At 48.4% G+C, this 12,626-nt stretch overlaps 1 protein-coding gene across 4 annotated transcripts in view; it reads right to left on the bottom strand.

Moving 5' to 3' along the window:
- SAMM50 (SAMM50 sorting and assembly machinery component) overlaps positions 1 to 12,626 on the bottom strand; it is a 209,052-nt gene that overhangs the window by 166,545 nt on the left and 29,881 nt on the right. For 3 of the 4 annotated variants that reach the window (XM_029600121.1, XM_029600120.1, XM_029600122.1), the window contains exon 3: positions 8,864 to 8,965. The exons of the other annotated variant lie outside the window; for it this stretch is intronic. In XM_029600121.1, coding sequence (XP_029455981.1) covers positions 8,864 to 8,965 — 102 coding nt within the window. The remainder of the gene's footprint in view (positions 1 to 8,863; positions 8,966 to 12,626) is intronic. 4 annotated transcript variants of the gene reach the window in all.

Below are 12,626 nucleotides of genomic sequence, written 5' to 3' on the forward strand. Positions count from 1 at the left end.
GTCTGCCCCAGACCCACAAGAGGAGCAGAATGAACACAAAGCAAAAGTTTTCGCAACAGAATCTGAATACATAATTATGTTACAGGAAAAAAAAACTCAAAATGGACAAGCCTGTCACTTTCTCAGTTTGGCAAGAAACACACACACACACACTGAAATCTGCTCTCCAGACAGATAAGACAACAGACCAAGTAAGAAAACACCACTTACAGTCCTTGGAAAAAAATCTAGGACAGTCTTTTAAGCAAATTTTCAAGAGAAGGATATTGCAAAAAGCAAGGCCTCCAAGAATAAAAGAATAAGCAGTGGTTCAGGGTGGCAGAGGCATGCCATCAGGCCGCAAGCAGAGCCCATCCTGCTCATATCTGAGGCCTGGTGGGAGAGAGAGAAGCAAGAGGCCCAAGATAGCTATGCATCTGCAGCAGAATGACAGAGCTGAGCCTATGTAAGAAGCAATAAGAGTGTGCGTGTGTGCGCGGAATTGTATGTGTGAGAGTGAGGGTGCATATTTGTGTGGGAGAGAGGGAACCTGTGTGAAAGGGAGGGTGTGTGTGAGCAAGAGGGAGCCTGGGTGTAGGGGTGTGTGTGTGAGCAAGAGATAGAGGGAGCCTGGATGAGGAGGAGTTGGACCATGAGCAGGCAGAGTAAAGGGGTCTGGACAGGGAAGTAGGGACATTCTTAAAGTGTACTTCTAAGGGAATTCTGCTCAAGATATTGTTTTTGTATTTCAATAATTACTAAAAGACTGATGTATATTTTGACTATTTATTTATTAATACAAAGTGTGCAGAATTTTGCAGAATTCCACCAGGAGTAATCAATTCAGCTAGAGATGCTTTAGAAGCTGCCTCACCCTTACGAGGCCCTCCAAACATGACAAACAGCCTATCCAACCATAGAAAAGATTTAATGATCTCCAGATACTTCAGGAGAATCCAACATACAAACATTTTTAGGGCTTATTGATGCCTTGACATTCCTTTCTGGAGAAAGCTGGAAGACAAACTGTCTGATTCAGATGAAATGCCGAAAGCATCTTCAGCAAGAAAGAGGGGACTGGCTGAATTGACACCAAATTTGCAGAAAATACAGTAACTGGATCCCTACAGGACAGGGCTTGAAGTTCAGAAATAAGCCTAGCACAACTAGAAACACTGCCTTCAGAAATAAATCCTTGACTGTAATACTCTTCAGAGACTCAAAAGGCAGAGAAACTAAAGCTTTGGGGATTCTGTTGAGGTCTCACTGAGGAACTACTAGCATCAAGGAGGGTGTAACCTCTTCACTCCTCAAGGAGTCCAGAGGGAGTGCTGACTGCAGAACCTTTATCTAATGGTGGTAAGTTGGACTTGCTGGGAAAGAACGTATAAATCTTGAGAAAAAATTCTCTTTAAGGTTAAAACTATTACAAACTATGTATACTGTATGTTAATTTTGAAGGCTAGTATTTGCAAGTTGAATTGTGTGTGTTTAGGGATAATAGACTTTGGATTCAATTGTGAGTTAGTAAATGTTAGTAGTTGCTTATAAATTTTACAATTGTGAGTTTGCAAAGGTCACTTACTTGATCTAAAAAGGTGAGAGTACTGATTCCTGGGCAGCCAGTTACTGGTTTGATTCCCATCCACTCCTCTCCCCATCTCCCACCCACCCCAGTCACTTTTTTGTTATAGTTACCCTCCTCCCCTAGTTAGGAAGAAAATCTTCAAAATAAGAATCAACTAGTGATTTAGGACATACAATTAATTTTAGTCTTGTGCTGGTCATTCACAGATGAACAAATCATCTAGTTATCAATTTAAAAAATATGGATTTAAAAAGACACCAAATAACTTAAAAAGGAAAATTGGTTCTTACCTGCTAATTTTCGTTCCTGTAGTACCAAGGATCAGTCCAGACTGCTGGTTGTGTCTCCCTTCCAGCAGATGGAGTCAGAGAAAAAAAGCTGAAGGCACCCTCTGATAACCCAGTGTGCCACCTGCTGTCCCTCAGTATAATCAATATCAAAGCAGAAGAGTAAGTTGAATAACCAATGACTAGATCAAGATAGTGCAACTGCACCAAAAAACTGTGTCAAAACTATATACATAAAAAAAGAGCACGGATACAAACCCGTATCCAAAGTCTTCATTGTTCATACTCTCCGAAAAAACTGCAAAGAGAAAACAGAAACAAGTAAGCGGACTCTCCTGAACACTATACCTCTGGGCGGGCGTCTGGACTGATCCTTGGTACTACAGGAACGAAAATTAGCAGGTAAGAACCAATTTTCCTTTCCCTGTACGTACCAGGATCAGTCCAGACCGCTGAGATGTACCCAAGCCGCCCTAAATGGGGTGGGTCCTGGAGAGTCCCACTCGAAGCACACTGCTGCCAAAGGAATCAACATCCGGAGCCCGGACGTCCAAACGGTAATGCTTAGCAAACGTGTGCAAGGATTTCCAAGTGGCTGCTCTGCAAATCTCGAGGGAACACACATTGACTCTCTGTCCAAGAAGCCGCCTGCGATCTGATGGAATGAACCTTAAGGCCATCTTGCACCAGACGCCCGTGACATATGTATGCCGAAGCAATGGTGTCCTTTACCCGTTGGGCGATTGTAGTCTTGGAAGCCTGACATCCCTTCTTAGGACCGCTCCATAGCACAAAAAGACGGTCTGATAGACGAAAAGTATTAGTCTCCTCCAAATATTCTAGAAGCACCCGGACATCTAGTCTCCTCAATTCCTGAGCTTGAGGAGAAGTCCGATCCAAATCCGGAAAAGCGGGCAACTCCACTGATTGGTTCATGTGAAAAGCCGAGACCACCTTAGGTAGAAAGGAGGGTACAGTTTTCAGCGAAATTCCCAAATCTGAGATCCGCAAGAACGGCTCTCTGCAGGACAACGCTTGAATTTCTGATATATGCCTAGCCAAGCAGATCGCTATGAGGAACACCGCTTTGAGTGTTAAATCCTTCAAAGTTGCACGCTTGAATGGTTTAAAAGGAGGGCCGCAGAGTCCACGGAGAACCAAATTGTTAGGGATAAATGGCCTGCACCGGCAGATGTAAATGTTTGGCTCCTTTCAAAAAACGAGCCACATCAGGATGGCCTGCAAGAGACGTACCATCTACCTTACCCCGCAAATAGTCCAACGCCGCTACCTGAACTCGAAGCGAGCTGTATGCCAGGCCTTTTTTCAAGCTGTCCTGCAAGGACGCTAGAATGTGTACCAAAGTGGCCTGGTGCGAGGACACGTTCAACCCGCTGCACAAGGAATCAAAAACCTTCCATACTCGAACATTAGTAAGAGAGGTAGATGTTTTCCAGGCACGCAATAGAGTCGAGATAACCGCCTCCGGATATCCTTTCTTTCTCAGCTGCCACTTCTCATAAGCCAAGCCGCTAAAGAAAAGCGAGCAGCCTGCTCGAAAAATACTGGACCCTGCCGTACCTGATTCTGAAGGTGACCGAGACGCAAGGGGCTGTCGACTGCTAAGTTGATCAGGTCTGCAAACCACGGCCTCCATGGCCACACTGGAGCCACGAGAATCACCGAGCCCCAGTGAGACTCTATTCTTCTCAAGACCTTTCCCACCAGCGGCCAGGGAGGAAACACGTAGAGCAGTATGTCGAGGGGCCACGGAAGGACCAAGGCATCCACTCCTTCCACCCCATGTTCCCTCCTGTGTGGCTGAAGAAACAAGCTGCCTTCGCGTTCAGACGAGTAGCCATCAGATCTAGTCTGGGTACTCCCCACCGACGAATCAGGAGCTGCATCACCGCCTTGGACAGCTCCCACTCTCCGGGGTCTAGTTACTGGTGACTGAGAATATCTGCCTACACGTTGTTTACTCCTGCTATGTGAGATGCCGCCAACCGAACCAGATGGTGTTCCGCCCAGACCATCAACCTGTCCGCCTCTGCGGCGACTGGACGACTCTTTGTTCCGCCTTGCCTGTTGATGTACACCACCGTCGTTGCATTGTCTGAGAGAACTCTCACCAAACGATGCCGAACAAGCGGGAGAAAGGTGCGTAATCCTAGACGAACCGCTCTCGTCTCCAAGCGATTGATGGACCATTTGGATTGCTGAAGCGTCCATTTCCTCTGAGCCGTCCATGACTGACAGACTGCTCCCCAACCTGACAGGCTGGCATCCGTCGTTACAATCATCCACTGGGGATTCTCTAGGTCCATCCCCTTCAGGAGGTGATCGGGAACCAACCACCATGAGAGACTGTTTCTGGCGGGCTCCAGGAGGAGCAAAGGTAAATGGAACTCCTCTGACTTAGGATCCCATCGGGAAAGCAATGCCCTCTGTAACGGTCTCATATGAGCAAACGCCCAGGGAACTACCTCCAGAGTAGACGCCATAGATCCGAGAACTTGTAAATAGTCCCACACCGTGGGCAAAGGGAGAGCCAAAAGGTGGTGCACATGAGACATCAGCTTGAGCATTCTGTCCTGTGGGAGAAAAACCTTGCCCACCGAGGTGTCGAAACGGGCTCCCAGGAATTGTAAGTCCTGGGACGGCACCAATTGGCTCTTTGTTAAATTGACTACCCATCCAAGAGAGCGAAGACTATGCAAGACCGTTTGAACTGCCACCTTGCAAAGATCCTCCGACTTTGCCCGAATGAGCCAGTCGTCCAAGTATGGGTGAACCAGTATTCCCTCCCGCCGGAGGGCTGCTGCCACTACCACCATTACCTTGGTAAAAACACGAGGAGCCGTCGCAAACCCGAACAAGAGTGCCTGAAACCAGTAATGCTCGCCCAATATCAAACTGCAGAAGCCTCTGATGAATCTCTTGGATTCCGATGTGTAGGTAAGCTTCCGTCAGATCCAAAGAAGCCAAAAATTCGCCTTTGTGGGCGGGCGCAATGATGGATAACAACGACTCCATGCAAAAATGAGGAACCCGAAGTGCTCTGTTGACCTTCTTTAAATCCAATATTGGACGGAAGGAGCCCTCCTTCTTGGGTACCACAAAGTAAATGGAATATCGTCCGGTTCAACGCTCGCTCAGCGGTACCGGAACAATTGCTCCCAGATCCTTCAAGCAAACCAAGGTCTGGAGTACCCACTGCTGCTTTATCTGGGATCCGCAAGGAGACACCAAGAACAGATCTCGTAGTGGGCGGGCAAAATCCAAAGCGTAACCACGTTCTATGATGTTTAGAACCCACGAGATCTTGACCCATTCTTCGCGAAACAGAGAGAGACATCCGCCGATCTCCGGAACGGAGGAATGGGCCGACGCTCCTTCATTGGGCAGCCTTGCTTGTAGCGAAACCTTGGGAGTTTCCATCAAGCGGAGCTCGTCTGCTGCGAAAGGAATGTGCCCAGGCTTGGGACTGCGTGGACGTCTGCCTTGAAGTAAAGGACGGAACCTTACCCGTCCGAAAACGACGTTGGCCCCGAAAACGCCCTCTAAACGACCCAAAAGGATGGGAAGAGCGGGGCTTGTCCTCCGGGAGCTTGTATACCTTATTATCCCCCAAGTCTTTGACAAGTTGTTCCAATTCATCACCGAATAACAATTTTCCTTTAAAAGAGAAGGAACCCAGCTGCGACTTTGACGAAACGTCAGCTGACCAGTTGCAAAACCAAAGAAGCCTCCTAGCAGAAACTGCCGAGGCCATCATGCACGAGGAAATACGAAGGAGATCATATAAGGCATCAGCGGTACAAGCCACGGGCCGACTCCAGGCAATTTGCCTGATCAGCCTCCTCAGGGGGGAGCTCCTGAGAAGTGAGCAACTGCTGCACCCACCTAAGAGTAGCCCTCTGCATTAGACTACTACAGACAGCCACCCTGACGCAGAGCGCCGAAACCTCAAAAATTCTTTTGAGAAGGACCTCCAGCTTCCTATCCTGGAGGTCCTTGAGAGCTGCTCCTCCCTGTACGGGGATGGTCGTGCGCTTAGTGATCGCCGTGACGGCTGCATCCACTTTAGGAACCTTAAGCAAATCCAAGGACTCTACCGGAAGCGGATAAAGTTTTTCCATGGCTCTACTAACTTTCAGGCTATCCTCCGGCGCTTCCTATTCCTGAATCAGTAGTTGCAGGAGCTTCGGGTGAAAAGGGAAGGTTGTAGGGGGGGGTCCCTCAAACCTGACAGAACAGGTCCCCTGAGGAAGGTTCCGCCACCGGCTGCGGAGCCTGAATATCAAGCTCTTGCAGAACATGAGGAATTAGAGGATGCAGCGCCCCCCTGCAAAATAACCGGAGCACCTGAGGGTCATCCCCTTCAACTGGAGTGGACTCGTCATCATTATCACCCGTGCCCACGTCCGCCGTGAAAGGATCTAGAGGCGCGGGGACTAGGGGAACCGCTGCCGGTACTATTGGGACCAGGGCCGGCGGAGGTATGGGAGCTGTAGGAACCTGCCCGTCCAGTGGTCTAGGGACCTTAGCCGGTGGAAATGGCTGCAAATCCAAATCTGCCTCTGCTTCCATATAGGCTTTATGCAGCAGCAAAACAAACTAGGAGGAAAAAGGATGATGTCTCTTTAAGACTCTGGCTAAGGGGGAATAGGAGGCTCTTCAAAACCTGCATCCAAAGGCCTTACGGGGCTTAAATAGGGAGGAGACAGGGGGAGTGGAAGATCCCCTCCCCCAGAGCCCAGGGTGGCATCGGAGCCCGGAGCACCTAAAATGGCCGCTGTTCCCGCGCTTATCAGGGACAGGGCAGGTCTCTGTGGAGGAGCTGTCTGCCTTCTATCGGCGCCTCGCAAACGCAGTAAAGACATTCTTTTGCCTGAAACAGGCAATTGTAAAGGTCCTTCTCCCCTGGGGAGGCAGCAGTGACAGAGGCCCTCTCGGGAGAGTCGTGTTACCGGCTCTCCACAAGCAGTGCACTTTGATCCCCTCGGCATGGCCGCACGAAACAGCCGAGCAATCAAGCAAGTGCCTCCGGAGCCCCGGGCACTGAAGACAGGCTTTTTTTTTTTTTTTTTTTTTACAACGAAGCCATTTAAAAAAGCAGGGGAATGTGTCTTCCTGAACAGCCACAGGCTATAGAGTTCCCTTCAGAGGAATGTGACTTCTCTAGAATCGTAGTGGGGAGGGACCGGCCCACCGGTAAATCCTCCCTTACTCGGGTATTAGTAAGGTCCTCCAGGTACCGCAGCTGGAGGGCACTAAGCCCAGCCCTGCCTGTTACAAGAGGGGAGAAGGATCTGTACTTTCTTTATGCTTTTCTTAATTAATTTTTTGAAACCTAATTATAAAAAGCTGATCTAGTCAAAGGTAAACAAGAATAAAAGGAGCCTCTTTCCAATAGAAATGAACCCTAAATTTTGGAAAAGATCAGGACCGCAGGTTATGTATTCCTTCATCTGCTGAGTCAGACAAATACTGGGGGACTGCAGGTGGCACACTGGGTTATCAGAGAATGCCTTCAGCTTTTTTCTCTGACTCCATCTGCTGGAAGGGAGACACAACCAGAGGTCTGGACTGATCTGGGTACGTACAGGGAAACTCTAGTCAAATTTAAAAACCCTTAAATTGAGAGACGTACCTACTCCTGAATCAGCTTTTAAAACTTTAGTAACTAGATAAAATTAAGATGCAGACAGAAGTCCAGCAGAGAGTTGGGGCTAGCTAGCCTTTTGCATAGAGTGCCACATGAATGATTATCTACTTTTTGAATGAGAGGTTGCATGTGTGCACCTGGTACAAAGAGCTCCTGGCTCTCACAGAATGAATCTGATCTCTGGAAGTAAGAGTGGCAGACTTGGAAGAGAGCTGAGTTACATAGAGGTATAGAGAGGAGACCTTCAGGGACATAGTAGAATGATCCCAACTCCAGTCCAGCAACTAGGAGGGAATGAGTGAGGGATCACTGGGGGCATGAGAGGAGAGGATTGGCTGGGTTGGGTGGGAGAGTTCAGGTTGGGGTTGTGGCAAGGAGGGTGGACAAAAGGAGGGGGCCTGGAGGCCAAATTTATTTTCCGATTTCAGGGGTGGGGGTGGTAGGGAGGCTTCTTGGGCCAATATGTCCACAACTTTTTCTTTTTTTAATCTTTTGTAGGGATTGTGGAGATGGAGAGGTGTTCAGGTGCTACGATCCACATTAGCTTTAGTCTTTTAATGAGGATCTTATTTTTATTTATTTTTTGACACTTAACCAGCTACATAATTTAAATATAAATAAATGAAAGGCAGAGTAAAGCAGGTTATGGTTAAAGTTATCCTGGTACATGTACCCAGACATTAATCCTGCTCTGAGGCATGCCCAATCTTAGCCGAATAACTCAGTCTGCTAAATTTGAATATCAGAATTAGCCAGGTAAATAACACATCTAACTTAACTTCCCCCCACCCCAGAACACCTCCAATTTATCCAGATAAATTTTATTCTGTTAATGACAAATGGATAAAATTTATCTTGTTACAGGGGCCAGATATTTAAATCTTGGGGTTTGTCCTGCAAACTCTAAAGTTATCCAGACAAACCCCTTTCAATATGGACCTCACTATTTCTAGTTAAGTGTGCCATGAAAAAAGACAATTCAGTTAAGCAAGTTTTTTTTTGTTTTTTTTTTTTATCTAAAAGCATGATGCTAAGATAACTACTGATTCTATCTGGATATACAATACTACCTGTTATATAAACAAAACACAAAATCCTGCAGGCAATACTGAAGTATTAATACTAAATACTTTGTCCCAAGGTTATGCTGGCAGAGGAACAGTCTTAGGAGATGCTCCCAAAACCTCTGTTCTTAGCTAGTGGGAAAACCTGAGTAACACTGGGACATTCACTTGAGAATGGGCAGCAGGGAGTTCCATAAAGAGAATGAATATAAAAGGAAAAAAACCCCATTCCCAATATTTGCGTACATAAAAAAAGAAAAAAAGTTTTACTTACATCAATAAGGTTTTTGGCCTTGAATACCTCTCCTATTTCATATACAAGGAGATCATCTTTTGTTCTTCCAAGGCCATCAAAGTGTACATGCTGAACCACCACCTTGACGAGACACATGAAGACAAATTAGAAGAACAGGAAAACACAGGCTCCCGCACACTATTCAAAAGGAAGCTGCAGCAGCAGAGCAATTCAGCTTAAGAGGGACAGCAAGTTTCTGTTGCACCAGTCCAATAGATTTCCAGCCATCAATATTATTCCTAGGTCCTCTTTCTTTTTTGCCTAACTTAATCTAATTTTCTAGATTCTTACACTTTCCGGGACAAATTATATCTCAAAAAAGATATAGTTGTGATGGAGAAGGTACAGAGAAGGGCAACCAAAATGATAAAGGGGATGGAACAGCTCCCCTATGAAGAAAGGCTGAAGAAGTTAGGGCTGTTCAGCTTGGAGAAGAGACGGCTGAGGGGGGATATGATACAGGTCTTTAAGATCATGAGAGGTCTTGAACGAGTAGATGTGAATCAGTTATTTACACTTTCGGATATCGAAGGACTAGGGGGCATTCCATGAAGTTAGCAAGTAGCACATTTAAGACTAATCGGAGAAAATTCTTTTTCATTCAATGCACAATTAAGTTCTGGAATTTGTTGCCAGAGGATGTGGTTAGTGCAGTTAGTGTAGCTGGGTTCAAAAAAGGTTTGGATAAGTTCTTGGAGAAGTCCATTAATGGAGAAATTACTTACCTAATAATTTCGTTTTCCTTAGTATAGACAGATGGACTCAGGACCAATGGGTATAGTGTATTCCTGTTAGCAGTTGGAGACGGATCAGATTTCAATCTGACGTCAGCCCCTAGTACATATACCCCTGCAGGAAGTGCAGCTCCTCAGTATTCTTCCTTGCAAAGCATTGTGGATATATGTGTGACTGACTGATTGATTAACTTAATATGATTAACTTAGATAACTTTTGTTAGAACGTTAAAACTTGATTAACTTGAATTGGTTGGTTGACTATAGCTGGAGACCGCCAGTGTACCCAACCGGAAAGCGTCGACACCCGGCAGGGTGAATGCCCTACGGAAATGAAAGCATGGTTTACCCTTGTATCATTGAAGGACCATGTATAGTGGCAGCTGAGGGTGGGCTGCTGAGTCCATCTGTCTATACTAAGGAAAACGAAATCATCAGGTAAGTAATTTCTTCATTTCCTAGCGTGTAGCAGATGGACTCAGGACCAATGGGATGTATAAAAGCTACTCCCGGACTGGGTGGGAGGCTGCCCGTGGTCCATTAAGGATTGCTCTTGCAAATGCTGTGTCTTCCCGAGCCTGAACATCCAGACGGTAGAATCTGGAGAAGGTATGGATGGAGGACCACGTTGCCGCCCTGCAGATCTCGGCAGGTGACAGCATTCTGGTTTCTGCCCAGGAAACCGCCTGGGCTCTGGTGGAATGGGCCTTGACCTGTAGAGGTGGTGGTTTTCCCGCTTCTACGTAGGCCGCCTTGATGACTTCCTTGTTCCAGCGGGCAATGGTTGCCCGCGAGGCCGCTTCCCCTTGCCTCTTCCTGCTGTGAAGGACGAAAAGGTGGTCCGTCTTTCGTAGTGGTTCCAACATTTCCAGATATCTGGATAGGAGTCTGCCGATGTCGAGATGGCGCAGACTATGGAGCTTCTTCCGACTTCTTCAAGCCGTCCATCGCAGGTAGTGAGATGGCTTGGTTAAGGTGGAATCTTGTGAATGATTGCGCCCAGCAAGGGCCACGGTGGAAAGGCGTATAGCACGGTCCCCGGTGGCCAGGCCTGTACCATGGCGTCGATCCCCTCGGACTGCGGATCCCGCCTGCGGCTGAAGTATCTGGGTACTTGAGCATTGGATCTGTTTGCTAGAAGATCCATGTCTGGAGTCCCCCACCGATTCACTATCATCTTGAAGGCTGTGGGTGACAGCTTCCATTCTCCTGGGTTTAGACTTTCCCTGCTGAGGAAGTCTGCCGTGGTGTTGTCCTTCCCGGCGATGTGGACAGCGGAGATGTCCTGGAGATTTACTTCCATCCAAGCCATCAGAGAGTCTCTCTCTAAGGACACCTGTTGGCTTCTGGTTCCGCTCTACCGGTTGATGTAGGCCACCGTCATGGCGTTGTCCAACATCACTCTGACCGCTTTGTCTCGAAGTCTGTGGGGGAACCGCCGGCAGGCTAATCTGACCGCCCGTGCTTCTAGGCGGTTGATGTTCCACCCCGCCTCTTCTTCGTTCCACTGCCCTTGGGCGGTTAACTCTTCGCAGTGTGCTCCCCACCCGTGTAGGCTGGCATCTGTGGTGAGCAGGGTCCAGGTTGGGGAGGATAGTCTTGATCCCCGGCTCATGTGGCTGGTCTGTAGCCACCACCTTAGCTGGGTCAGAACTCTGCCTGGTAGTGGTAGATGTACGGAGTAGTTCTGGGAACGTGGGCTCCACCGTGATAGGAGTGAGCGTTGCAGGGGCCTCATGTGGGCCCGCACCCCTGGCACCACTTCCAGTGTGGATGCCATTAGTCCGAGGACTTGCAGGTAATCTCATGCTGTGGGACGGGGGGCGCTCAGCAAGGTCTGGAGCCGGTCCCACAGCTTTGATCTCCTCGTGGGGGTCAGGCTGACCTTGTCTTCCTTGGTGTCGAATCGGACTCCTAGGTATTCCAGCGACTGCGAGGGCTGTAGGGAGCTCTTGTTTGTGTTGACCACCCATCCCAGGCTTTCCAGTAGAGCTATGACTCTGCTGGTTGCTTGGTGGCTTTCCTCCGGTGATTTTGCTCTGATCAGCCAATCGTCCAGATAAGTATGAACGAGGATTCCTTCCTTCCTGAGTGTTGCCGCCACCACTACTATTACCTTGGTGAACGTCCGGGGTGCAGTGGCTAACTCGAAGGGTAGTGCCCGGAACTGGTAGTGACGATTCAGGACCTTGAAGCGTAGGTAGCGCTGGTGTTCCTGATGAATTGGGATTGTAAGTAGGCCTCCGACAGGTCCAGGGATGTGAGGAACTCTCCTGGCTGTAGTGCACATATGACCGATTGTAGGGTTTCCATGCGGAAGCGTGGGATCCTTAGGTGGCGGTTGACCGACTTGAGATCCAGGATGGGCCTGAATGTACCCTCTTTCTTGGGTACGATAAAGTAAATGGAGTAATGGCCAGTATTTGTTTCCCGTGTAGGTACTGGGGTTATGGCCTCGAGGGCCAGAAGTCTGGTCAGTGTAGCTTCCACTGCCGCCCTCTTGCGTGGGTCGTGGCAGGGAGATTCCACGAACTTGCCCGGAGGGGTTCGAAGGAAGTCCAGGTAGTACCCTTCTCGGATGATGGCTAGGACCCACTTGTCCGAAGTTATCTCGACCCATCTGCGGTAGAATAGGGTTAGTCTGCCCCCCTATGGCTTCTTCCCTTGGATGGGTCAGCTGAATCTCATTGTGGGGTGCGGCTGGGGCCTGGTCCCGAGCTGGTTCCCCTCTTGTTGTGCTTGTTCCGAAAGGACTGGTTACTGCCCGTAGGGCAGGGTGCTTGATAGTCGTTCTTGTAAGGGTTGAAGCGCTGTGAGCTTCTGCCTCTGGTGGACCTAGGAAAAGGACGCTGGTTTCTCTTTGTCTTGTCTTCCGGCAGGCGAGGTAATGGGGAGTCGCCCCATTTGTTAGCCAGTTTCTCTAGTTCGCTGCCGAACAAGAGGGATCCTTTGAAAGGCATTCTCGTGAGGCGTGTTTTGGAGGAGACGTCAGCCGACCAATTTCGAAG

This window comes from Rhinatrema bivittatum, chromosome 4 (assembly GCF_901001135.1).
Source record: "Rhinatrema bivittatum chromosome 4, aRhiBiv1.1, whole genome shotgun sequence".
Classification (NCBI taxonomy): domain Eukaryota; kingdom Metazoa; phylum Chordata; class Amphibia; order Gymnophiona; family Rhinatrematidae; genus Rhinatrema; species Rhinatrema bivittatum.